This window comes from Loxodonta africana, chromosome 12 (genome assembly GCF_030014295.1).
Source record: "Loxodonta africana isolate mLoxAfr1 chromosome 12, mLoxAfr1.hap2, whole genome shotgun sequence".
NCBI lineage: Eukaryota > Metazoa > Chordata > Mammalia > Proboscidea > Elephantidae > Loxodonta > Loxodonta africana.
In genome coordinates this window covers 78,781,254-78,808,486 of record NC_087353.1, presented here as the reverse complement: position 1 = coordinate 78,808,486, position 27,233 = coordinate 78,781,254, and the positions used below count along the sequence as shown (strand labels likewise).

General features: G+C 44.1%; 1 protein-coding gene and 1 pseudogene across 1 annotated transcript in view; one reads left to right on the top strand and one right to left on the bottom strand.

Moving 5' to 3' along the window:
- Positions 1 to 27,233, bottom strand: part of OTOA (otoancorin) — an 87,521-nt gene that overhangs the window by 30,743 nt on the left and 29,545 nt on the right. The window contains exons 10-19 of the mRNA XM_023558998.2: positions 26,862 to 26,965; positions 22,494 to 22,594; positions 20,723 to 20,862; positions 17,857 to 17,980; positions 14,581 to 14,796; positions 6,595 to 6,762; positions 5,728 to 5,877; positions 3,766 to 3,824; positions 3,458 to 3,575; positions 425 to 498 (exon numbers count right to left, since the gene is read on the bottom strand). Coding sequence (XP_023414766.1) covers positions 425 to 498; positions 3,458 to 3,575; positions 3,766 to 3,824; positions 5,728 to 5,877; positions 6,595 to 6,762; positions 14,581 to 14,796; positions 17,857 to 17,980; positions 20,723 to 20,862; positions 22,494 to 22,594; positions 26,862 to 26,965 — 1,254 coding nt within the window. The remainder of the gene's footprint in view (positions 1 to 424; positions 499 to 3,457; positions 3,576 to 3,765; positions 3,825 to 5,727; positions 5,878 to 6,594; positions 6,763 to 14,580; positions 14,797 to 17,856; positions 17,981 to 20,722; positions 20,863 to 22,493; positions 22,595 to 26,861; positions 26,966 to 27,233) is intronic.
- LOC100670367 (U6 snRNA-associated Sm-like protein LSm3) lies at positions 12,895 to 13,354 on the top strand (annotated as a pseudogene).

The following is a 27,233-nucleotide window of genomic DNA, read 5'->3' as shown; positions in this document are numbered from 1 at the left end:
AAGAAGGAGAAAAGGAGAGAAACAGTGTCCAGGCAGTGTTTGAAAAGCAGGGCTTCCCCATAGGCCTGGAGTCTGAGTATCCAGGAGAAATGCCCACTGCTCACATCCACCCTGGTTTCCCTGGATCATGGACACAGCTGAGGCCAGCCCAGACAGGACTTGCTTCGCTGGCACTCATTCAGACTTAGCTGCTTTTGCTTTGGTTTTTAAGTTCCAGGAAAAAAAAAAAGCAAGAGGGTCTTCTGAAATGTCTATGTGGGGCTCAGAGTCTAAATCCTGGTCCTCAAGAAATTAACTGTCTTAAGACATCCTCTGCTCAACCTCTGATTCCTTATGAAGACCCAAGAGGAGAGAATCACTTTGACTTGAGTGATTCCCACCAGTTTTACTACTGAGCCAGAAAGTGGGATCGATGTTCACTTACGGGAGTGTGGCCAAAAGAAATGGCGGCATAGAAGACCTGGAAACTTGCCAGTATTTCCACGCCAAGCAATTAACCTGAAAGAATGAAGCAGTTCTAGGAATTGAGTTCAATAATAATTATGGTTACAAATAATTTTTATTACTCTCCAAAACCCATTATCATCAAGTCAATTCTGACTCATAGCGACCCTATAGGACAAAGTAGAGCTGCCCCACGGGGTTTCCAAGGCTGTAGATCTTTAGGGAAGCAGACTGCCACATCTTCCTCCCATGGAGCAGCTGCTGAATTCAAACAGCCGACCTTTTGGCGGGCAGCTGAGCATTTAACCACTGGCCACCAGGGCTCCTATTATTACTGTATCATTATTATAAACCTGGCTCAATATTTGGTCCCAAATCATCACAAATAGTGCTTTTCGTGTGCCAGGCACTGTTCTAAGTGCTTTATACACGTTCATTTCTTTAACGTAACATCCTATGATGTAGGTACCGTTATTGTGCCCATTTTATGGATGAGGAAACTGACAAAATAAACAGAGGCAAAATTTACATCTGAGGATGTACCTCACAGTTTATAACTGCAAGAAAGTGAGGTATAACTTTAATGTCCCTCAATAGGGATCGGTTAAATAAACAATGGTTTAAACATACAATGGAATACTATGCAACTATTTCGGTTTAATAAGGTAGATTTACATAAATTAATATGGAATGATATACATGCCCTTTTTCATATATATTAAAAAAAAAAACTAAATGCTTTGCCGTCGAGTCAATTCTGACTCACAGAGACCCTACAGGACACAGTAAAACTGCCCCATAGGGTTTCCGAGGCTGTCATCTTTACTAAAGCAGACTGCCACATCTTTCTCCCGCGGAGCAGCTGGTGAGTTCAAACTGCCAATTTTTCGATTACCAGCCGAGCACTTAATCACTGCGCCAGCAGGGCTTCTTTTTATATACAAAGTGAAACAGACCAGTATGTGTAAGCTTAATTATGTTTTTTAAATTACATAAAAATCTGATTTATATATTAAAAAAGGGTCTCAAAGTCAATAAACAAGCTTTTCACTGTAGTTACCTCTAACCCAGGGTTTCTCAACCTCAGCACTACTGATAATATTGGACTAGATAATTCTTTATTTTGGGGGGCTGTCCCGTGCATTGTAGGATGTTTAGCAGCATCCCTGGCCTCCACCCACCAGATGTCAACAGCATCTTCCCCTCCCCTGCCCCCTCTTCTGCCCTTGTGACAACCAAAAATGTCTCCAGGCTTTTTCAAATGTCCCTGGAGGACAAAACTGCCTCCTGCTCCATTGAGAACTACTGCCTTTGGGCAGGCTTACGAGAAATGTTACTTTACCTGTATTGTTGCTTTTTTTTATGATTATGCATTTTCAGCAAAAATGAAAATAAATGCAATTGTTCTAATTAACTGGTATTTGAAAGGTTCCAAGAACTGCAGAGAGTCTGGGTTCATTGCAGGGGCGGGGCAACTCTTCATACTCAAACATGTAGGTCTTCCTCAAAGCGGGTCTGACCTCCTTCCAGTTAATCCAGTATCACCTTCCCTGTCTGGCCAGGGCTTTTATTAGCATGCAATGGTTCTCACCAGGGAACTGGTTAGAAATGCAAGTTCTCAGGCCTCACCCCAGATCTACTATAAAGAAACTCTGAGATGGGGGAGGGAGGGAGACAATCTGTGTTTTAATAAGCCTTCCAGGTGATGCTGATGTGGGCTTACTCTTGAGAACCACTGATATAACAGACAGTGACAGGGCTTCATTAAAACTGCATATTCCCCTAATGAGCCCACAGTATAATACAACAAGCTTTACACTTCCTGCCTCTGGGGAGAGAATTCACTAGTGGGAAACTTCTAATTCTGAGCTAGAATGGAGTTGGGAAGACACCTGGTATATTCACTTGCTCACTCTCAGGATTCTGTAGAGCCAGGAGTTTACACTCAAAGCCCAAATGCTCTTTCCTTAACTCGTTGCCATCAAGTGGGTTCCAATGCTTGGTGATCCCAAGTGCCCCATGTTCCATAGGGTTTTCTTGGCTGTAATCTTTACGAAAAGGAGCCCTGGTGGCGCAATGGTTAAGCGGTTGCCTGCTAACCAGAAGGTCATTCGTTTGAACTCACTAGCTGCTTTGAAGGAGAAAGATGTAGCAGTCTGCTTCTGTAAAGACTGCAGCCTTGGAAACCCTATAGGGCAGTTCTACTCTGTCCTATAGCGTCACTATGAGTCGGAATTGGCTCAACAACAATGGATCTTTAATCTTTACAGAAGCAGATCGCCAGGTCTTTTTTCTGCCACTGGTAGATTCGAACCACCAGCCTTGAGGTTAGTAGTCGAGCACAAACTGCACCACAGGGATCTTTTTACTTGCTTAGATACTATGAAAAGTCAATTACTGCCTCTGGTCTCCCTAAGGGTTAAAGAGTCTCTATAACAGTTTGGGAAAATCCTGGTGGCCTAGTGGTTAAGAGGTCAGCTGCTAACCGAAAAGGTGGGCAGTTCGAATCCACCAGCCACTCCTTGAGAGCTGCCCTATGGGGCAGTTCTACTCTGTCCTATAGGGTCACCACGAGTAGGAATCGACTCAATGGCAATGGTTTTTTGGGATTTGTAACAGTTTGGTAAATGAAGTTTTAAACGAAAAAGAAAATTCTCTTAGAGTATTGCTCACGTTCAGGGCTACCTCTAGAAAGGACAGGAATGTTAGAGGAGGGATTACATTCCGTCCCAGGAGGACATAATAATGAACATGCAAAATAGTAAGTCCTACAAATGCATTTTAACGTTCAAATCTGAGTGTGGAATGATCAACCTGTGGGAACGTTGACTGCAGCAATACGGGTATTAAGACCTTTAAAAAAATAAACTGGAGAAGACCTGCCTCAACATTTGGTCCCAAATCATTAGTTGCATCTGGACAAGTGGCATAAGTATCTTTAGATGCCACAGTCAACCCAGCCCAGCACCTGGGTAGACAGAGAAATCTGAAGCGGCAGAATGTTTAACAGTACCTGATATGGTGATAGCAAGGAGAGGTTGTTCTCAAAATATTGGAAATGGGCCAGGAAGGTGTCCGAGCTCATGGTCTCAATGTGTGAGCACTGCACACCTTTGACCAGCTGCCCTGCGCTGGAAAACAAAACAGCAGACCTGGGAGAAAGAAGAAGGGTTAGGGAAGAGAGCAAAGAAGGAGCAAGAGAAGGCAGGTTTCATATGAAACAGGCTACAGACATAACTGTCCAGCTCTCCCTCCTGGGAAATGAGACTTCTCTGGCATAAGGCTCCCAAGGGCTCTTCAGCCCCAGTTACATTCTCCTACCTCAGGAGCTCATCGGGCCTTCTTGTTGTCTTTGACAGAAGCTCATACAGGAACAAAGCCTAAGGAAAGAGAATAGTTACCAGAGTGGATGTGGCACTCACTGTGTGTCCAACACTATGAGGCCCTTGAGGAAAGGATGCTACGAGCCCATTTTACAGATGGGAAAACAGAGGCCTAACAGGTTATGTTACTTACCCAACATCAAAAACCAAACCCGTTGCCATCAAGTCGATTCGATTCAATGCAATTTTGACTCACAGAGCTGCCCCATAGGGTTTCCAAGGCTGTGATCTTTACGGAAGCAGACTGCCACATCTTTCTCCCATGGTGGGTTTGAACTGCTGACCTTTCAATTAGCAGCTGAGTGCTTAATCACTGTGTCTCCAGGGCCCATTTGTTATTTACCCAAACCAAAACCCACTGCCATTGATTCGATTCTGACTCATAGCAACCCTTACAGGACAGAGTAGAACGGCCCCATATGGTTTCCAAGGCTGTAATCTTTACAGAAGCAGACTGCCGCATCTTTCTTCCTCGCCGTAACTGGTGAGTTCAGACCGCCGACTTTCCAGTTAGCAACCAAGTGCTTAACCACTGTGCCACCAGGGCTCCTTGTTACCTATCCAGGAAAATACAACTGCTAAGTGGCAGAGCTGAGATTTGAACCAGTATCCATGTGATTCCAGAGCCCATGCACTTACACCCCTGGTGACCCTCATACTCTGAGAGGTGAAGGAGGAGCAAAGGTATTGGGCAGCAAGGCTGGAGGTTTGTCTCCTGTGCTTTAAGCCCTCGACCAGTTTGGGACTGTCCGTAGCCTCTATTTACATCTCCACCCACTGGTTCCTGAATACACAACATCCCAGAAAGCAAGAGCAGAAGAGATGGATGAATAGACCAGAACGTACTAGAAAATACCATCAGTAAAGTAACTCCGGCTCACAGCCCGCGCTCCCCTCAAATCCTCCCAGATGAGCGCTCTAGGAGAACAATACATAGTAGTCAGGGGAGTCATTTGTTTTAACGAATGTAATTTTACAGAATACCTAACTTACAGGCGCGATCAAATACAACATCCGTCTATTTTATGGACTCTGAAACTTTGAAAATAATTCCCCAAGCGGAATAAATTATGAGCTAGAGTGAGGCAGAGGCATCTGTGACGTGGCAGCTGACTGAGGAGGTCCTTAAGCATCATAAAGACCCAGGCAAAAGAACTAGCAGAAGAGGTGACTTCTGGGTGTTTCTGTGTGGCCCCAGAGATTTCCTCAGGCATAAGGTCAAGTTCTGGGGTCCTCCAACAGTCTTCCCCATTTCAGGAAATGGCAACTCCATCAATTCAGTTACAGAGAAAACACATCTTGAAGTCATCTATGGAAGAATGTATTTTCCAAAATGGCGGCAACCGTATTTCCTGCCTAACATGCTCGTCCAGAACCTTGTCACTGCCCCCATCAAGGGATATAGAGTTTATGCTCCGTATGCTTGAACCTGAGCAGGGCTTTGTAATACCTCAATGAATAGAGTGCAGCTAAAAGTAGGTCCCCCAAAGCTAATAAATAGCAAAGCCGGAATCCATGCTCTCGTCTTGTCTAACATTTGAACACCATGCTAGTCTGCCTCCTGGATTTAATCACACAGAAGTAAGTTTCTTTTACCAAATTAACCTTAAAATTGACATTCTCAGGAAGATAAGAAAAAAAAAAAGTTGCCACTGAGTCAATTCTGACTCAAGGCAACCCTACGTGTTTGAGTAGAACCTGCATTCCATAGGGTTTTCAACGGCTTATTTTTCAGAAGTAGATCATCAGGCATTTCTTCCAAGGCACCTCTGGGTAAATTCAAACCACCAAACTTTCAGCTAGCAGCTGAGTGCATCGAGAGTTTGTACCACCCAGGGACTCCCCCAAGAAGCCAGGAAGTCAGAAATATAGGAGCGATCTATGGGAATCAAGGTCATACCTGACTCCTTCGCAGCTCCTTTTCCTTTAGAACTGTAGAGTTGAATCCAGGTTCCCTCCACAAATCGAACAGAGACACTTCCTTAAAGAAAACCCCTCGTATATCTCCAAGGGCTGAGGCAGCATCTCCTGCTTCGGTCATCTGCCAAAACTGAGAAGAAACAATGAAAGCCCTGTAAAAGCTGCATTGAGCTTTGGGTAAGAGCCAGGCACTGTGCCCAGCACTTCGCAGGCAACAAAATCCATCAGATCCACTCAGCAACCCTATGATGGAGAGGCTATAGTTATTCCCATTTTACAGATAAGAAAACTGAGGCTTAAAGAGTAATTGGTTGAAAACCGGTAAGTGAGATTCAAGCCCATGCCTGTCTGATTCCCAGACCCAAACTCTCTATCGTAACTGTATGTACTACTGCTCTCTGTGAGCTGTTGGTGGTTTCCGCCAAAACCCTAGGTTTGGCTTCTTAGCAGATTTTGCAATTGAACATAACGGGTGTGAGAGAGTAGGATGGCTCGAAGACCCACTGCCAAGTGAGATCCACTGCCGAGTGAGAAGGAGGAATGTCGGCGTGACTTTGCACCATGGAAGGGGCTTCCAGAAGTACTCTGAGAACATCCAGATTAGCCTGGTTAGGGAAAGGGGTGGGGCCTGGAAGAAATGTAGTCTGGCCTGAAGGGCTCTTTCTGGGAAGGCAGGAAGGAGACCATCAGGAGATGACAATCTACAGGTTCAGAACAACCCTGTACAGCCTGAAGGCTGAGATAATCCTGGTACTGACTTAACGGCCCAAAGTTACAGCCCACTCACAAAACCCCAAAAACCGTGTCCTCAGCGAGCCACGTGCCTGAGAACAAGGCGTCTTCTCACCTTGCTGAGGACTCCCTGCTGCTGGGCAGGCGACAGATGGGACAGGTGCTGGGACGCAGTGCTTCTCATGAACTGCACGAGGTCCTTGCGGTCCATGCTGTACAAGGCCTGGGTGCTGACCCCAGCCAGCAGCACGCCCATCTGGCTGACGTTGTAGAAGGATAGCACCTGGGAGAGGACCGGAGCAAGGGTAAGACTCTGCTCTGGGCTTTCCCCTCTCAGACCTTTGTTAAGCCCAGTGTCTGCCACGTATTGAGCAGGCTGGGTGCTGGGGGCACAAGAGTGAGCAAGACAGGTGCTGTCCTCACAGACCTTCCTTCCTTCTACCGGGAAAGAGAGGTAAATACCCAAGACTGAGAAGTGGGGTAAACACTCTGCTGGGGGGTTATTATGCTATCCCAGGCCACGGCACCAATATCAAAAAGTGGTGACAACAGTTTGGCAGTTCCCTCAAAAGTCGGACATAGAACTGGCATATGACCCTGCAATCCCAGTCCTGGTTATATACCGAGAAAAAGTGAAGGCAGGAATGCAAACAGAAACCTGCCCACCAATGTCCATCTGCAGCACTTTTCACAATAGCAAAAACGTGGAAACAACCAAAATGTCCATCAACAGATGAATGGATAAACAGAATGTCGTAGATACACAGGATGGAATACTACTCAGCCAGGAAGAGAAATGAAGTCCTAATGCATGCCACAACATGGATGAACCTGGAAGTCATCATGCTGAGCAAAATAAAAGACAAACAGCCACAAAAAGACAAACACTGTGTGATCTCACTCATGAAATATGCAAATATACAGAAACCAAATTTTATTAGTGGTCACAAGCGGTGGGAAGGAGGGGGAAAGGGGGTGTTTTTGTTTGGAAGGCATCGAGTTAATGTTAATGCTTGGGGAATAATTTGGAAAAGGATAGAGATAATGGTTGCACAACATGAAGAACCCAACTGGTGTCACTGTTGTACATTGTACATGTAGAAAGTGTTAAAATGGCCAATGCTTTGTTGTGTATATTTTCACCACAAGAGGAAAAAAGCCTTTAAAAAAAAAAGGCAATGATACACCTGGCCAGGAGATGTGGGATTTTTTTTGTTTGTTTGTTTAATTTGAACTAATTGGCAGTATTTAAAAATTGAAGGATTTCCCGGAAACAACCTAAATGTCCATCAACAGATGAATGGATAAACAGTGGCATATGCTTACAACGGAATAAAGAGAAACGAATTCTGATATATACTATGACATGGATAAACCCTGAAAACTTTATCCTGAGTGAAATATGCCAATCACAAATGAACAAATATTATATGATCCCACTTATACACTTACAGGCAAGTGTATAGAGACCAAAGCTTATTAGTGGTTACCAAGGGTGGGAGGAAGGCAGAGAGGAAGAGTCATTGCTAAAGGGGCAGTGAGTTTCTGTTAATGGTGGTGGAATAATTTGAAAATGAATAGTGGTGATGTTTGCTCAACAGGGTGAACTTAACCAGTGTCACTGAATTGTACATGTAAAAAAATGTTGACTTGGCAAATGTTTTGTTATACATATATTTTTTTACCACAATAAAAAACAAAAAATGGAGTATTTCCCATAAAAATCCATATTTAAGATTATTTAAAAAAAAAAAAACTAAAGATCACACAATACGGGGCCCACATTCCCACCTGCCAGTAATTGGCAAGAGCTTTTTTTTTTTAAGGAGCAGTTTGGGGTCCTGGTGGCACAGTGCTTAAAAGTTAGGCTGCTAGCACTGTTTACAACAGCAAAAAAATGGAAACAACAGACAAATGGATAAATTACGGTACATACACACAATGGAATAATATGCAGTGATAAAGAATAATGATGCCTCCATGAAACATCTCATAACATGGATGAATCTGGAAGGCATCATGCTAAGTGAAATTAGTCAGTCGCCAAAGGACAAATATTGTATGAGACCAGTATTATGAGAACTCAAGAAAAGGTTTAAACACAGAAGAAAACATTCTTTGATGGTATCGAGGGTGGGAAGGAGGGAGAGAGGAATTCACTAAGGAGATAGTAGACAAGAATCATCTTAGGTGAAGGGAAGGACAACACACAATACAGAAGTGCACAACTGGCTAAATCAAAAGCTAAGAAGTTTCCTGAACACAACCAAACACTTCAAGGGACACAGTAGCTGGGGCTGGGGTCTGGGGACCATGGTTTCAGGGGACATCTACGTCAATTGGCATAACAAAGTTCATTAAGAAAATGTTCTGCATCCCACTTTGGTGAGTGGCATCCGGGGTCTTAAAAGCTTGTGAGTGCTTATTTAAGACGCATCAATTGGTCCCAACCCACCTGGAGCAAAGGAGAATGAAGAACACCAAAGACACCAGGAAAGTATTAGCCCAAGAGAAAAAGGGCCACGTAAACCAGAGACACCATGAGCCTGAGACCAGGAGAACTAAATGTTACCCGGCTACCACCAATGACTGCCCTGACAGGGAACACAACAGAGAGTCCCTGATGGAGCAGGAGAAAAGCGTGGAACAGAACTCACATTCACGTAAAAAGACCAGACTTAATGGTCTGACTGAGACTGGAGGAACCCCTAAAGCCATGGCCCCCGGGTGCTCTGTTAAACCGGAACTAAAACCATTCCCGAAGCCCACTCTTCAGACAAAGATTAGCCTGGACTACAAAACAGAAAATAATACTCGTGAAGAGAGTGCTTCTTAGTTCAAGCAGATACAGGAGACTAAATGGACGGCTTCTGTCCAGAGGCAGGATGAGAAGGCAGAAAGGAGCTGGTTGGATGGAGCTAGGAAACCTAGGGTGGGAAGGGGGAGTGTGCTGTCACCTTATAGGGATTGCAACTGGTATCACGTAACAATATATATATAAATTTTTGTATGAGAAATGAACTTAAGTTGTAAACTTTCACCTAAAGCACAATAAAAAACAAAAAAGAGTTAGGCTGCTAACCAAAATGTCAGCAGTTCAAAGCCACCAGCTGCTCCTTGGAAACCCTGGGGCAGTTCTGCTCTGTCCTCCAGGGTCACTGTGAGTCGGAGACAACTCAACGGCAAAAGGTTTGGTTGTCTGATTTCAGAAGCACTTACTGACATAGATCACAGCCTTCAGTATGGATTACACCTTAACATAAAGAAAACAAAATCCTCACAACTGGACCAGTGAGCAACACCACGATGAAACAGGAAATACTGAAGTTGTCAAGAATTTCATTCTACTTGGATCCACAAAGCCCATGAAAGCAGCAGTCAAGAAATCAAATGACACATCGCATTGGGCACATCTGCTGCAAAAGACCTCTTCAAGTGTTAAAAGCAAAGATGTCCCATTGAGGACTAAGATGCACCCGACCCAAGCCATGGTAATTTCAATCAACTCATATGCATGCAAAAGCTGGACAATGAATAAGGAAGACCAAAGAAGAATCGATGCCTTTGAATTATGGTGTTGGTGAAGAATATTAAATATACCATGGACTGCCAGAAGAATGAACAAATCTATCTTGGAAGAAGTATGGCCAGAATGCTCCTTAGAAACGAGGATGGTGAGACTTCATCTCACATACTTTGGATATTTTTTATCAGGAGGGATGAGTCCCTGGAGAAAGACATCATGCTTGGTACAGGATCGGTGAAAAAGAGGAAGACTCTCAATGAAATGAATTGACACAGTGGCTGCAAGCATAATAATTATGAGGATGGCAGAGGATCGGGCAATGTTTTGTTCTGTTGTACATAGGGTTGCTATGAGTCAGAACCAACTTGATGGCACATAACAACACAAGAAGGAGTCCCTAAGGAGCCCTGTGGCACAGTGATTAAACACACAGCTGCTAACCAGAAGGTCAGTGGTTCAACCTAACCAGCCACGCCAAGGGAGAAAGATGTGGCAGTCTGCTTCTATAAAGGTTACCCACTGCCGTCTAGTTGATTCCGACTCATAGCGACCCTATAGGACAGAGTCGAACTTCCCCACAGAGTTTTCAAGGAGCGTCTGGCAGATTTGTATTGCTGACCTCTTGGTTAGCAGCCATAGCACTTAACCTATACACCATCAGGGTTTCCTCTGTAAAGGTTAAACCCAAAACCAAACCCAGTGCTGTCAAGTCAATTCTGACAATTCTACAGGACAGAGTAGGATTGCCCCAGAGAGTTTCCAACGACCACCTGGCGGATTTGAACTGCCGACCCTTTGGTTAGCAGCCGCGGCACTTAACCACTATGTCACCAGGGTTTCCAGCTGTAAAGGCTCAGCCTTGGAAATCCTATGGGACAGTTCTACTCTGTCCTACAGGGTCGCTGTGAGTCAGAATCGACTTGACGACAACAAGTTTGGGTTTTGTTTTGTTTTAAGGAGTCCCTGGATAGTGCAATGGTTAAGTGCCCAGCTGGTAACTGAATGAAAGGTTGGTGATTTGAATCCCCCTAGAGGTGCCTTGGAAGAAAGGCCCTTGGAAGAAAGGCCTAGCATTCTGCTTCTGAAAGGTCACAGACATTGAAACCCCTACGAGTGCAGTTCTACTCCGACAACATGGGGTTGCCATGAGTGAGAATTGACTCAGTGGCAACTGGCATGATTTTTGGTTTTTTGAGCAGAAGCCAGTCCTTCAGACGGATCATGGGTTCTCAGTTCACCTACCACCCTTCTCCAGAACCTTGAGACACCCTACCTTTCTCATTTATCTCACCTGACACGCAGGTGACTTGGCAGAGCTCTCACGTCTATCTCCACGTAGAAGCTCTGAGTTGAAATGTTTCAGGATACAAGTCTGATTTTTCATGACAAATATGACTGTAGTTGAGAGCCCTATCAGGGAGTACACTTGGCTGTTTTTCCTCCTTTAGCAAGAAGATGCTTAATAGTTTTCCACATAATGAAGGATAGGTCTTGGTTCTACAAAAAGACATTTGAGTGGTTTCCTTTACTTATTCCCTATAGAACGAAGAGTCTCGTACTGTCCCCAAAGAAGGCAAGACCTTTCGAGCTCTTGGCTTCTTAGTAAAGGTTGCCTACTCTGGCTGCTCAGGAAGAGGCAAACCACTATGTCCAGGGTCTTCTGGGAGGGAAAGAACGAGTCTACCTCAGCTCCCCAGAATCAAATTCACAGATATTTGTCAAGGTGGCCCCGGGTGGCCCCAATCAAAGTCCAAAAACAGTAAAAGGTCACTAAGCCTTCAAAATAAAGGCACCATGAGGCTAGAAGGGACAAATCTTGGCCCTGAGTCAGAAAGTGAGAAGGGTGGACCGTGGTCAGGCTGGAAAGAGTACAGCAGGGGAGTTAAGCAAGCAGCTTCTGACGTCAGAGAGCCTGGGTTCAATCTCACCTATAACGCTTAACATAGCCTTAGCAATTCCCTTATGCACTATGAGCCTCATGTGAGTGACCACGGAAACGAAGATTATTACAGTGCTGACCTCATAGGCTTGCTGAGAATGATAAATGGTGAAAGCTCTTAGAATAGAACCTGGCACACAGTAAGGGCCAAGCTCTCGGCTGCTAACCAAAAGATTGGCGGTTCCAACACACCCAGCAGCTCCGCAGAAGAAAGACCTGGCCATCTGCTTCCATAAAGATTACAGCCAATAACACAGCTTATAAAGAAAATATTCTACATTCTACTTTGATGAGTAGCGTCTGGGGTCTTAAAAGCCTGTGAGCGGCCATCTAGGATACTCCACTGGTCTCACCCCTTCGGGAGCAAGGAATAACGAAGAAAGCTAAAGATACAAGGGAAACATTAGCCCAAAGGACTAATGGACCACATCTACCATGGCCTCCACCAGACTGAGTCCAGTAAAAATAGATGGTGTGCAGCTACCACCCCTGACCGCTCTGACAGGGATCACAATAGAGGGTCCTGGACAGAGCTGGAGAGAGATGTAGAACAAAATTCTAACTCAAAAAGAAAGACCAGCCTTGCTGGCCTGACAGAGACTGGAGAAACCCTGAGAGTATGCTCCCTGGACACCCTTTCAGCTCAGTAATGAAGTCACTCCTGAGGTTCACCCTTCAGCCAAAGATTGGTCTGGCCCATGGAACAAAACAAGACTAAAAGGGCGCACCAGGCCTGGGGCAAGGACTAGAAGGCAGGAGGGGACAGGAAAGCTGGTAACAGGGAACCCAAGGCTGAGAAGGAAGAGCGTTGACCTGTCATGGGATTGTTAACCAATGTCATAAAACAAAATGTGTACTAACTCTTTAATGAGAGGCTAATTTGTTCTGTAAACCTTCATCTAAAATACAATAAATAAATAAATAAGATTATAGCCAAGAGGGTTTGAAACATGGCAGACGACGTAGACCAGCAACAACTACCAACACAGTAGAGATGCCCCTGGATCTCATCAGCCTCAGCCTGGATAAGTGCAATTTATATGAAAATGTGAAACAACCGAGGGCTTCGAGGAAGATTACATGCTCGTGATCAACATTTAAATGAGATATTGGGAGATGGGGAAGAAACTGATGAAGAAATATATGAAGAGATACGTAAATCAACGAAACAGAATATCCCAATGCTCTTTGTTGCGGGAGATGGTGTACCAGTTGGCCCTCCACTGAGAGTTGGCTGAAACAAAAGATTTTTCCTGTGTGGAAAAGCAGAGACTTTGTACCATTGCCTCTTTACTGTAGAATATATTCAAAAGAGAAACCTGCATAAATCTTTCATTTTCAGAAATGCCCAAAGTCTTCCACTCCTGAAATGATTTGCAGATCACTCGCAAATTCTTAAGCTAAATGACATTCTTCTTTTTCTCCAACCCTTCCAGGAAATGTAATCATGGAAATGCAGACCTCTTTTTGCAGAGAATTTTGGATTTTTTTTTTCTTTAAATTAAATCTGATTTTTTGTCTCTTTGGGGTTAAAAAAAAGCAAAAAAGATTACAGCCAAGAAAACCCTGTGGGGCAGTTCTACTCTGTCACATGGAGTTGCCATGAGTCAAAAACTCCTTGATGGCACCCAACAAGGTCACATTGGAAATGGTCCCAATCCAATCCTCATGAACCAGTTTACATCCTGAGAAGCAGCTCTGAGTGTGAACTGAAAGAGCAGGACTCCGAGGTGTTAAGGGTTCACATCTCAGGGGCCTAGAGCCCTTTCAACTGAGTGAGGTACAAGGAGATTAATTTCCCAGTAGGAAGGCCCGTTTCCTACCCGGTGGAGCAGTAGAGCATGGACTAAGGCTCCTGCCTCCTCCAGACAGGACCTTATGTGGTGACAGTTCCTTCCTATAGCCCGAGGCTGTGACCTCAGGATGAGAGATTTGCTCACAGCCTCAACAAGGAAGAAAATCGTAGGATAGATCCCACCTAGGGATTGATCAACAGCTCAGTGATGGCTAACGCCTACTGAGCTCATTCTCTACGACGGATTCTGTCCCAGCTCTTTATGGGTACCAACTCACCTAATCCTTGCACCAGCCCTATGGAGTAGCTGCTCCTGTTAACCCATTTTACAGACAGGAAAAGTGAGGCAAAGAGAAGGTAAGCAAATTTTCCAGTTACACATAGCTATCAACGGCAAAGTGAGGATTCAAACCCAGGTAGTCCTTATCACAATCCTCCCACTCACTGGTTGCCCTTGCTGTGTGGGGACAGCTGGGACTGTGGTCTCAGGACACTAAAGAAGAGTTCACAAATGCGTGAAGTTCCGCAGTCTGGATATGCAGGGTCACTGTTGTATAAGTTGAGCATTCTATTAGGTGGTGCTTCCTGAATGTGTTAGTTTTGTAAACTTTTGTCTTTTTTCCCTTGATTTTTGTAAGGCTCGTAAGCATAAATATGACTTTCCTGTATGATAGTTAGGGAGCCCTGATGGGTTTGTTTTGGTTTTTCTGCGTCATATGTGGAAAACCAGAGGTTCCCCATGCAACCTAATGGAAAGGTGCGCACAATAAATTCTCTATTTAGCTCTTAAAAAAAAAAAGAAGAAGAAGAAGAAAAAGAAGAGTTTACAGCTCCAACTGACCTTCTCATGGGCCAAGTACTTCGAAGACAAGATGATGACCTGGCTCTTGGCCCAGCCTGAGACCTGGTTGAGGGTGGAGATGGCGCGGTGCACAGCCATAGGGGAGAGGGATTCCAGCTGATCACAGGTCAACCCCACAACGGCATCCGACAAAGAACCCAGCGTCTCATTGAGGGTCTGGTTCTTGGTGGCAATGTCCAGGAGGTCGGCTTTGAGCTGGAAGGGGAGCAAGCTGAGAATGAAGGCTGACAGAAACCAAGGCAGTTGCTCCCCGATTCCATCCCAGGGTATGAGGATTCTACAACACCCTCCCCCAAGCCTGCCCCCATCCAAGGCTCTGGGCCCACAGACAAGAAGGAAGAAGGATTTTCGCCTCATCCAGACACTGAGCCGCCCCATGAAAACACCTTCTCTAGCCTTGGCTTCATGTGCTGCAAATTCACTTTCTGCTTCATTTAAATGTTAATTTGTTATTAAATCGACTTTAAAGCACAGCAGAATGAAATTTTGTTTGCTTCCCTCTTAACTCTACCACACTATTTTCCTTTCATGACCTTGAACTTTATATCCATATATGTGGTTGTTTCTCTTTCAGGAAATATCCCGTGACGTTTTTTTTTTCATGATAATATATAATCTGTGTAAAAATCCTTCTCAACAGTACAAGAAAGTAAGTCTCCTGAAAATCCTACCTCATAGCTATGATTAGCAAGACTTTTTATGCCTATATAAGTAGAATATATAATTTTTGCATAGTGGTAAAATGAATGGTTCTATATTTTTCACTTAAAATTACGTCTTATACACGTTTTGGAGCCCTGGTGGTGCAGCGGTTAAGAGCTCGGCTGCTAACCAAAAGGTCGGCAGTTCAAATCCACCAGCCGCTCCTTGGAAACCCTACGGGGCAGTTCTACTCTGTCCTATAGGGTCGCTATGAGTCAGAATCGACTTGATGGCAATGAGTTTTTGGTTTGGTGTACACGTTTACATGTTTCTGTGACCAACTTACTAGTTATTTTATTGTAATACACCTGCCTAGTCAAGTGTGTTTCCAACTGCTTCCGGTAGAGAAAGTTATAAATTTGTCTATTCTAACATGACCTCTGCCCAGAATACAAGAACGGTACATGTTTCAAAGCCTGAATTTATGTGAATCATACACAATGTATTCAGACGTATGCACACAACTGTTCCAGGCAATATTGAAATGGCCACAGGGGGGCAGCAGAGAGAAGTAGAAGAAACAACTGTCCCAGTACCTGCCTGATTGTCTAAATTCAGCAACTCCCCTTCCCTAGATCTGTTTTCATAACTGTAAAACAAAGGGGTGGACTAGAGCAGTTCTTCTCAAAGTGTGGTCCTCAGACCAGCAGCATCAGCGGCACCTGGGAACTTGTTAGAAATGCAGATTCTCGGGCCTCACTCCAGACAGGCAGATGGGGCCCAGTAATCTGAGTTTTAACAAGCCCTCCAGGTGCTCCTTGGAAACCCTATGGGGCAGTTTTACTCTGTCCTATAGGGTCACTATGAGTAAGAATTGACTCGACGGCAATGGGTTTGGTTTTTTAGTTTTCCAGGTGATCCACAGGGTTTTCATCAGCTAATTTTGGGAAGCAGATCACCAGGCCTTTCTTCCTAGTCTTAGTCTGGAAGCTCTGCTGAAACCTGTCCACCATGAGTGGCACTGCAATAAGTATTTGAAATACCAGTGGCGTAGCTCCCAGCATCACAGCAACACACAAGCCACCACAATACAACACACTGACAGACAGCTGGTGGCAGCATTTCGTTCTGTTATACATAAAGCCGCCACGAGTCGGAGCCAACTAGCAACACGCCAGGTGATTCCGATGCACCCTCCAGTCCCAGGACCACTGGACTAAATTATCCCAAAGGGCTCTCTCATATCTAATTGTCTCTGACTTTCTTCTTGTTCAGGGCTGCCATAGCTACCCTTGTAGCCTTAAAATATACTTATTTTCTTATTTTTGCTTGAGAGGGGTTCTTTTTCTTGAAAACAGAAATGAACACTGGCCAAGGTAGATGGCTGCCATATCAGATGTCAAGTGTGATTGGGGACTTCATGGTTGTGGGTGAAAAACTACTGTGCAGTTACTGATGGCTTCATCAAAAATTTTCCTTAATAGTGCTCTCATGTCATGCTTTCAGTAGAAAAGAAATGAGAAGGTACCAAAAGGAAGTGGGGCAGGGGGGTAGAACTGAGACTTTGGAAGAAGAAAAAAGAGAGAGATGGGATGGGGGAGGGAAAATGAGAGAGAGTCCGCCTTTGGAGATTTGTCCAGAACGCTGCTCGAGAACTCAATAAATATCCTCTAACCAGTGTTCTGAACCCTGGCTGTATTGGAATCACCTGTGGAGCTTTTAAAACTTACCGCACCCAGACCACCAAAACCCAGTTTCTCTTGAGTCCGTGCTGACTCATGGGGACCCATGTGTGTCAGAGTAGAGCTGTGCTCCATAGGATTTTCAAGGGCTGGTTTTTTGGAAGTAGGTCACCAGGCCTGTCTTCTGAGGTACCTCTGGATGGACTCGAACCACCCACCTTTCCATTAACAGCTGAGCACGGTAACCTTTCCCACCACCCAGGGACTCCGTAGCCAGGCCACCTCCCACACCAGTTAACATCAGACTCTCTGGGGGGATGGAACACGGGCGCGGGCGTGACTTATGTACAGTAAAACCTGTGAAAGCTGGAACCTGTGTAAGACAGAAACCTGTCAGAGAAGGAAAACGCAAGTATTTTTCACCAAATAGAGAGCAATAGAAGAGTGGTGACTGCACCTGACAAAGGCGGAAAACTTGCGAGACCCAGAAAAACAAGGCAGTCCGGGCCAGCTCCAGCTCTCACAGGCTTCACTGTATATCCAGGGCTGAGAACCACTACTTTATCTCTTTGCTGTTCAAAGAATGATCGCTGGACCAGCAGCTTCCCCCTCACCTGGAAGCTTGTTGGAAGTGCAGAGCTGCCAATCAGCAGCTGCTCTTAAGATTCCAGGTGACCTTGACACACATTAGCATTGAGACAGCTGCTCTGGCTGAATTTTTTATCTCTGCAAATTTTTCCCTATGCTTTTTTTTTGTCATTTCTCTCATTTTAAGCTCATCCCAGTGCTCAAGATACCGCCTGCTGCAGACGGACCTAGGCTTGATCAACCCCATGCATTTTCTCTCAAAGACCAGACAAGGCTGTTGTCCCCGTTTCTCTGGCTAGTGGAACCAAGGCAGAAGCCCCAGGGCCAGGCAGCCCATCTGCACCTTCTGAATGCCGGCCTGGAAGCCCCTCAGGTGGCTGCACTTGACCATCTGGTGAAGGAGGACTCGGGCCACAGCGGTGTCCAGAAAGTCAAGGTCATCGTAGAAACAAACCAGCAGCCCCAACCTGTGTGAGAAGACAAGGGATGCTGGTGGAGGACTCGGAGTTGGGGGCCACAACCACACTCCCCCTACCTCAAGTCAGAGCCAGTGAGGATCATGACCACTGCAGCTAACCATTTGCTGAGCCGTTTACCTAGGTTATCTTATCAAAATAACCCTACCACATAGGGGCTCTCATTAGCCACATTTCACAGAAGGGCAAACTAAGACTCAGAGAGATCAAGTGACTTGTCCAAGGCAAGTCACGGGCCTGGGACTTAAATCTAGATCCATCTTATTATCCACCTGTCCTCCTGGGATGATAAAGGGCAGGAGGGAAGAATGGTGCTGAGTTAGTCACAGAAAACACCCCATTTTCCACTTATGGATAATGAGTTCACCCTGAGGGAATCTCTGAAACAAAGATTTATTTCCAGGATGCCTTTACTGCCTACCCTCCCAGATGATGCAAAGACTTCAGAAGGAAATAAAAATAATAGACAGGAGGAAGAAGTAGAGGCAGAGATGGGATTTGAAGCCTGGTCTAGCTGGAAGCAAGGTACCCAGCATTTAAGAGCGTAGATTTAGGCTGCCTGGAATTCGAAGCCCAGTTCTATGAGATGTCTGACCTCTAGCAAGTTACTTAAATTCTCTTCAAGGTTGTCATACACAATTGTGCAGTGCACATCCTGCACTACTGTACAGGGTGGCCCTGCCTCTCTGAACCTTTTATAAAAGGGAAGTTTGCCTTGTTCATCACAGTACATCATAATGAATACAATGAATGAAGGAATGAGGATTATCTTGAGAAGAGGCATACCAACTGGTCAGCATAATGCCTGATGGACACTAAGCACTCATTCGTTGATGGAGGCTCGTTGATTTAATGTGAACTTGACTCAGCATCGCTGGACCACCTGGTTGGCCATGTTCAGACCTGGCTCCACCTTCTCAGAAAGACACTGACATGCTCAGACATGTCCACAGGACAGTAACAAGGTCAAGGAAAGAATTTGAAAGTGTGTCTGATAAAAAAAAAAAAAAAAAAAGGAATATGTCTAACCCTGAGAAGACTTGGGGGAAGTGAAGGCTGAGTATCAGTAGGAATAACTAGGAATAACTAATATTTCTTGAGCACTTACCATGCGTCAAGTCCTTATCGAGACAGGCAGATTATTCTCTCCCATTTTATAGGTGGGGAAATGAAGGCACAAGATCACACAACTTTCAAGTGGCACAGCCAGGATTAAATCCAGGAAGTGTGACTCCAAGCCCATGTTCCTAACCCCTTGGCTTTTTTTTTTGCAACGATGGAAAAATGTGACCAATGTTAATGGATGAAAATTACAAGGGATGGGGAAACAAGGTATAATAGTTTCATATGAGTATATTCCCTAAAAGCTGTCCACTGAAAACATTTAAGGTAATATGGTGATGTCAGAGGAAGCACTGTGACAGTAGGTTGAGGTGAGAGTTGGAGAGAAGATGGCTGGACAGTGCCCACCACACATCCATCCCCACCCCTGACATTAAAACCCTGCTTGACATTCATGAAGCCCTGGTGGCGCAGTGGTTAAGAGCTTGGCTGTTAACCAAAAGGTCAGCAGTTTGAATCCACCAGCTGCTCCTTGGAAACCCTATGGGGCAGTTCTACTCTGTCCTATAGGGTCGCTATGAATCAGAATCCACTCAACAGCAACAGATGGCATCCACGGAGCCAACTTTTTTCCGGGGTCACCAGTACACAGCTCCTGGCCCTTCCCTGCTGGAAATGGCTCCCAGCAATCATGTTACAATCTCTAAATTCTACAGTTAATCTCATGTACGGGCTCCTCATCTGAGAGCCTGACGCCATCTGAGGAACTCCCTATCTGAGTTCATATATCTGGGGGCCATAATCTATTTGGTACCAGAAAGTGGGGGTGCTGCTCTAACAAATACCTAAAATGTGGGAGTGGTTTTGGAATTGGGTAATGGGTAGAGGCTAGAGAAATTTGGATGCGTTTGATAGTAAGAGCCTGGATGGCCTTGAAGAGACTGTTGGTACAATTACGAGACTTGACTCAATGTAATGGAAATAAGCATTTGCTCTGGACAGTGAGTTTATGTTAATGAAGGAGGGATAATTCAGAAAAGGAGGGTGAAAATGGTTGCACAACTTGAAGAATATAATCAATGTCACTGAATTCTACATGTAGAAACTGTTGAATTGGTGTACGTTCTGTTGTGTATATTTTCAACAACAAAAATAAATAAATAATTTTTAAAATTAAAAAAAAAAATTGCCCTGCAATGTAGCAAGTACCAGGTATGTGACACATTCTGTTTCCGTGTTTGGGGCACTTGGTTAGGTTGTCTAACATGCCTGGCATACAGGAGATGCTCAGAAAGCCTTGGTTCCCTTCCCATCTTCCTAACCCCTTCAAAGGGAATGTCTCCTATCACATGTACAGAAACCAAAAACCAAACCCACTGCCGCCGAGTCAATCCCGACTCATAGTGACCCTACAGGACAGAGTAGAACTGCCCCATAGGGTTTCCAAGGAGCGCCTGGTGGATTCGAACTGCCGACCTTTTGGTTAACAGCCATAGCACATAACTACTGGGCCACCAGGGTTTCCCACTTGCGCAGCGAGGTGTGGAAATGTTCAAAGAGATGTGCCCGCCATCTCACTCCCCTCCCAGGGTCTTCGGCTACTCAGAGGAAGCTGGTGCTTCGATCTCCTCTTGGGAAACAGCTCGGAGGACCCAGAGCCCATGCCCTTGCCTGTGGATGGTAGAGGTATTCCTCATGTCGAAATTGGAGGAGCTGATCCTATCCAGAAACGCCTGGGCCAACCGGGGGGTGATGTCGTAAACTGTGTCCAACTGCTTGGTGGCGTTGTCATAGCTGATAAACAGCCCAATCTGGGGGGCAGGGGTGAGAAGATCAGTGAGGAGGGCTGGCACAGCCCCATGAGGCCCCACCCTGCTGCTCAGTGCTGTACCCGGTCCCAGATTCTTAGGTAACCCCAGTTCTCATGGTCCTCGATTTCTTAATGGTCTGTAACTGCCGTTACGGTTTCCTCTTCAACCCCACAGTTATTAGGAAAGTTTTTTTTTTTTTTTAATATTAGCACAGTCGAACTTTTTCAATGCTAATATTTGCATACTTATTTCTGAATGTGTTATATTGAGGTCAGAGATGGTGGTCAACAAAATTTCTGCTTTGGAGAACCAGATTTTCTTTCATAGATGAGTGAGTTTACAAATGGCCCTCAGGTGACAGAAAAGAAAATGTGTTCTCTTTGTAAGATACAAGGCTTTATACCTATGTGGTGTGTGTGTGTGTATAGATACATACACATATACAGCCCACTTCATTAAATATATTCTTTAGATTCTCTATATTGAAGTTGAAGTTCTCTGCTACTAGAGAGGGTTCATGTCCATTTTTTCCTCGTATTTCTAACAGATTTTGCATTATATATTTTGATGCACTACAATTCTGTGCTCCGGGAGGCTCATAAAGTGGCCTCTCCCTGTAGACTGTACTCTCAGTGTTGATATTCTGTGACTTCATCTCTCTCGTTTATATTTTTAGACGAGGATGAAAAGTTGCAAGTGGCTTCTTGATCTTAGAACTTCTTCTTAAGGGGGCCCAGCTTCCTAAGAATATACCTCTGTCTACTTCCTGAATATCATACAATAATGGGAGAGTCAAATGGGAGTTTAATCCTAGAACTGAGGGTTTTAAAATTTGAGAGACACCTGAAATGACCCCAGCCTCCTAGGTAAAAGAGAGAAAGCTAGTTCAGCCTCTGGTTTCATACTAACCAAACATTGCAGCATCAACTGGTCCTTGCGTGAACGAGTCAATCATTTGATGCAAACCCTTCTGCCACTGGCCAGGAGAAAGTCAGGGCATACATGATAAAAACTTATAGGTAAGTCCAGAACTCTTTATGAATGCTCCCTATTGGCAGCATTCTTTGGAGGCTGCATTCCAGAATCATGACACCCAAGAGATTTTAGTGTCATTGAGTCAACATCAGGAGAAGGAAAGAGACACAATGACCCATAAGCTAAGTAACCTTAGAACATGTGCCTATATTTCTCCACTGTAAACTCTAGAGTTAACATCCAGTCATTGAGCAAGTTGTAGTAGCTATTAATAGAAGTAGCTGTAAATAGAAGTAGCTATTAATCTTTGTTGTTTTTGCTTTGGGTTCTTGCTTCCAAGGACCGTAAGCTCTATAGCTATTGTCCTTGGCCTTTCTTTGGTACAAAAATACCCTTAAATGATTTCTGATGCCTAGCCAATGTTCCCTTTATACCATGTTTGTTCACATCAGAGCTATCTTAGTTACTCACAATTCTTTTTCTTTTCTTAGCTCTTCTATACCAGAACACAATCCTATGACTTTGTTCCAAGAGTTTTCTTTAGAAGCTCAAGATACATTCGGCTGAGGCAGGTGTACAATTTCCAGGTGACCTTGACTGAATGAACATTAGAGGTTACCCTATAAGAGATAAATTAATGTACTTTTCCAACTTACTTCTGTAGGACTAATTTTCATAATTTCTTCAAATGACAGGTGAACCATGTATCTGCCCAAAATCCATAAGTTTTCTGCACTGACCCATGAAACAGAGTCACCTACAAAAAATAACAAACAGAAGTTTAAAAGCTTTTACACTGGCACGTGATACTCAAAAGCATCTTTGATGTCGGGACCTCCTTCTTGTATTCATTAATTTATCCGACAACCATTTATTGAGGGCCCCCTACCTGTGAGACGGTATGTTACGCGTAGGCAGTCACTAGATACCCACTACCTGAAGCTCTCTGCTCAGTAGTGTGGTCCCTAGATCACCAATACCAGCATCATTTAGGAACTTGTTTAGAAATGCAGATTCATTTTTACTACTTGGGATCACAAAAAAGAGTTTTATATTTTAGTTCAATTCGTTCCTAAATAATAACCTGACAACTGGAAATATGTTTGACTCTCTTTTATTACTGTCAATAATAATCATTGTCATCCTTATTAATTATCAACATCTTACTATACTTGAGCCAAACGGAACTACTCATCATTTTCCACAGATATCCCAAGTGTTCTCTTCTCCAAATCCTCTTAAGGGGAAGGCGGGTACAGGTTTGACCACAGATGGAAGAAAAGAAGGCATCGTGACCACAGAGGCAGAGATAGGGTGTGATGCAGCCACAAGCCAAGAAATGCTGGCAACTGCCAGAAGCTGGAAGAGAGACAAAAAACAGATCCTTCCCTAGAGCCTCTGGAAGGAGCCCAGCCAACACCTTAACTCAGCTCAGCGATGCTTATTTCAGACTTCTCAGATTCCTCAGTAACATGTTTTATTTTTAGACTAAAGTTAATTCTATTTGGACGGTAAAAAAATTCATTCAACAACCATTTATTGAGTGCCTCCTACGTGTGAGACACTATGTTACACGTAGGCAATGACAGATAACTGGCACCTAAAGCTTTTTGCTCAACAGTGTGGCTGGCCTCCAGAACTGTGAGAGAATAAATTTCTGTGGTTTTAAGCCACCAAGTTTGTGGAAATTTGTTCCAGCAGCTACAACAGGAAACGAATAAAACAGGGGGTGGGGGACTCAGAGAGCAGACTTTTGGATTATACACGCAGTTACTAGCTCAGTTCTGAACCACTAAATTCACCAAGAACCAAGCTGAGTTGCTCACTTTTAATTAAATATTAAGCATGAACTGTATCTCTGCAGACCAATAATCCCCTAACTTGGGATATTATCAACATTCAAAGTATCTCGAGCTACCTCAAGAAATTTCATGAAAAAAAAATTTTTTTTAACCCCCACACTTTTAGCTCAGTAATGAAGCCACTCCTGAGGTTCACCCTTCAGCCAAAGATTAGACAAGCCCATAAAACAAAACAAGACTAAATGAGCACACCAGCCCAGGGGCAAGGATGAGAAGGCAGGAGGGGACAGGAAAGCTAGTTATGGGGAACCCAAGGTCGAGAAGGGGAGAGTGTTGACACATCATGGGGTTGGCAACCAATGTCACAAAACAATACGTGTACTAATTGTCTAATGAGAAGCTAGTTTGTCCTGTAAACCTTCATCTAAAGTACAATTTTTTTTTAATGGAAAAAATTTTTTACGCTCCAAATATAATTAACTTTAAGAACGAAACGTGTCACACAGGAATCTGAGAAGGAAAGACCCCTAATTAAACTCTGACAATAAGCACTCAGGAAAGTGTCGACAGGTTGAGTGACCACCTCAGCGTGACACAGTGTGAAACTAAGGCTGATTCTGGGGAGCCATAATTATGCATCAGGCAGAGAAAGTTCCGCTATGTGTTTAAGATATTGATTATTATGCTGTTTAACATTCCTGATGTACAAATCTCAGAGCTTAATTCTAGGAAAAGGACTGATTGGCACTTCTTACACTCCAATCACTCTGGCTTCATGTTTCCCCAACACACTCCTACCTCAGGGTCTTTGCACTTGCTGGTCCCTCTACGTGCAAAATCCTTCCTCCAGAGCCTCACATGGAGGCTAAAATTGGGTCTCACTTTAAATGTTACCTCCTCAGGGAAGTCTTCCCTGATTCAGGGCTCAGCAAACTATAGCCCTTGGCCAAACCTGGCCCACCACCTCTTTTTGTATGGCCTGCAAGCTCAGAATGGTTTTTATATTTTGTCTTAGTTATCTAGTGCTGCTAGAACAGAAATACCACAGGTGGGTGGCTTTAATGAACAAAAATTTATTTTCTTACATTTTAGGAGGATGGAAGTCTGAATTTAGGGCACCAGCTCCAGGGGAAAGTTCTCTGTCTCTCTTCTCTGGGGGAAGGTCTATGCCTCTGTTCAGCTTCTATTCCTAGGTTCCTTCGTAATCATGTGGCGTGTATCTTTTTCCTCTGTTTGTGCTTGCTTGCTTAACCTGCTCCTTTTATACAGTAACCCGTTGCCATTGAGTCAATTCCAACTCACAGCAACCCTATAGGACAGAGTAGAACAGCCCCATAGGATTTCCAAGGAGCAGCTGGTGTATTCCAACTGCCAACCTTTTGATTAGCAGCCAAGCTGTTAACCACTGTGCCTCCAGGGCTCTCCTTTATACAGTAGTCCCCCTCTTTTCTATGGTTCCACTTTCCACTGTCTCAGTTACCATATTAAATGGAATTTTAAATGGAAAATTCCAGAAATAAGTAATTCATAAGTTTTAAATTGTGCACCATTCTCAGTAGCATGATGAATCTTGCACCTTCCTGGTCTGTCCCACCCGGAAGTGAATCATCCCTTGGTCCAGCATATCCATCCTGTATACGCTACCCACCCATCAGTCACTTAGCAGCCTCCTCGGTTATCAAATCAGCTGTCTCCGTATCACAGTGCTTGTGTTCAAGTAACATTTATTTTACTTAATAATTGTTCTATTTTATTATTAGTTATTGTTAATCTCTTACTGTGTCTAATTTATAAATTAAACTTTATCATAGGTATGTATGTGTAGGAAAAAAACATAGTACATATATATGGTTCGGTACTATCCGAGGTTTCAGGCATCCACTGGAGGACTTCGAACATATCCCCCACAGATAAAGGGGAACGCCGTGTATCTGGAAACCCTGGTGTCGTAGTGGTTAAGAGCTACAGCTGCTAACCAAAAGTTGACACTTCGAATCCACCAGGCACTCCTTGGAAACCCTATGGGGCTGTTCTACTCTGTCCTGTAGAGTCGCTATGAGTCGGAATCAACTGGACAGCAACAAGTTTTGTTTTGGTTTTACTGTGTATCTCAAAAGAGATTGACTTAAGACACACCCTACACTAATATTGCCTCATTAACATGACAAAGAAAACCCATTCCCAAATGCTGGGGCAGATTAACCAGTAACCATGGTATGGAGGGTACTTTGATGTGGCAAATGACTGGTGAAATTGTGCACTGTAGATTAGTAAGTAAACACAAGTAAGCCCCTACACACCTTGCTCATTATGTAATCGGTCCCTGCCCAAATGGGATTATAACCGCTATACCAAAACCAAACCCAGTGCCATCAAGTCAATTCCGACTCATAGCGACCCTACAGGACAGAGTAGAACTGCCCCGTAGAGTTTCCAAGGAGCGCCTGGCGGATTCCAACTGCCGACCCTTTGGTTGGCAGCCGTAGCACTTAACCACTACGCCACCAGGGTTTCCATAACCACTATAGGGGTTAGGATTTACCACACACATTTCTGGGAGACACAATTCAATTCCAAACATATTTCTTAATGGTTGAAGGGAAAATCAAAAGAATATTTTGTGCCATGAAAATTACTATATGAAATTCAAATTTTGGTGTTCATAAACGAGGAGTAGCTGGTGGATTTGAACCACCAACCTTTCAGCTAGCAGCCAAGCACTTAACCATCGTGCCACCAAGGTATCCTCAGTAGCTGGCACATAATAGGCTTTTAATAAACATCTGTGACATACATTAATCCTGACCTAAGTCTGCTTTGAGTGTTTAAGAAGCTCAGACCTAAATTTTGTGCTTTATTGTCTGGATTTTCTAATAAAATTATCTTGTCCCATCTTAACTTATACAGATGTTAAACCTGTAACGCTAAAGATTCTCATCGAATCTAGGATATCATCATTATCTACATTCTAATAAGAAACTAGGACACACCATTGATTGTAAGATACAGACGCATCCCTTATTTCAGAGACATCAACATGTAAAAAGAGTGTTGATAAAATGGGCTTTGTGTTTATCCCATAAGCCACCTCAACCCCTTTTTGGAAGTAGGGACTAAAAATCATAAGAGACAAAGAGATCAAACCCCTGTTTTCAGAGATGAAACCCTTCTTTAGAGGATGGACTTCCCCAAAGAGTAATCCTATCTTGAAGAGGGGCTCACTGGTGGCGTTGGAAGATGTCTGCAAAATCCCAGTCATCCAGGAGTAGAGAGCTCGCTGGGTATGAGCCGAGGTTTGGTCGTAGAGATCTTTGAACACCGCAGATCTGAATGACACAAACACAGGTGTCAATTCAGGAGGAAACAGGTGGGCCCTGCTTAAAGGAAGGGAGGGTCAAAACAGCCAATGCACCCCCACTTCATTGCTATCTGGAGCTGTATTCCCATTTTTCTCTCTTTCTCTTCACAGCCAAAAACCTTCCAGAGTGTGGTCCTCACATATTGTCTCCAGTGTCTCACCTCTTGGTCACTTTTTACACCACTGCAATCTGGTTTCCCCATCACCATACTACTCCTTGTGACCCAAGTCACCAA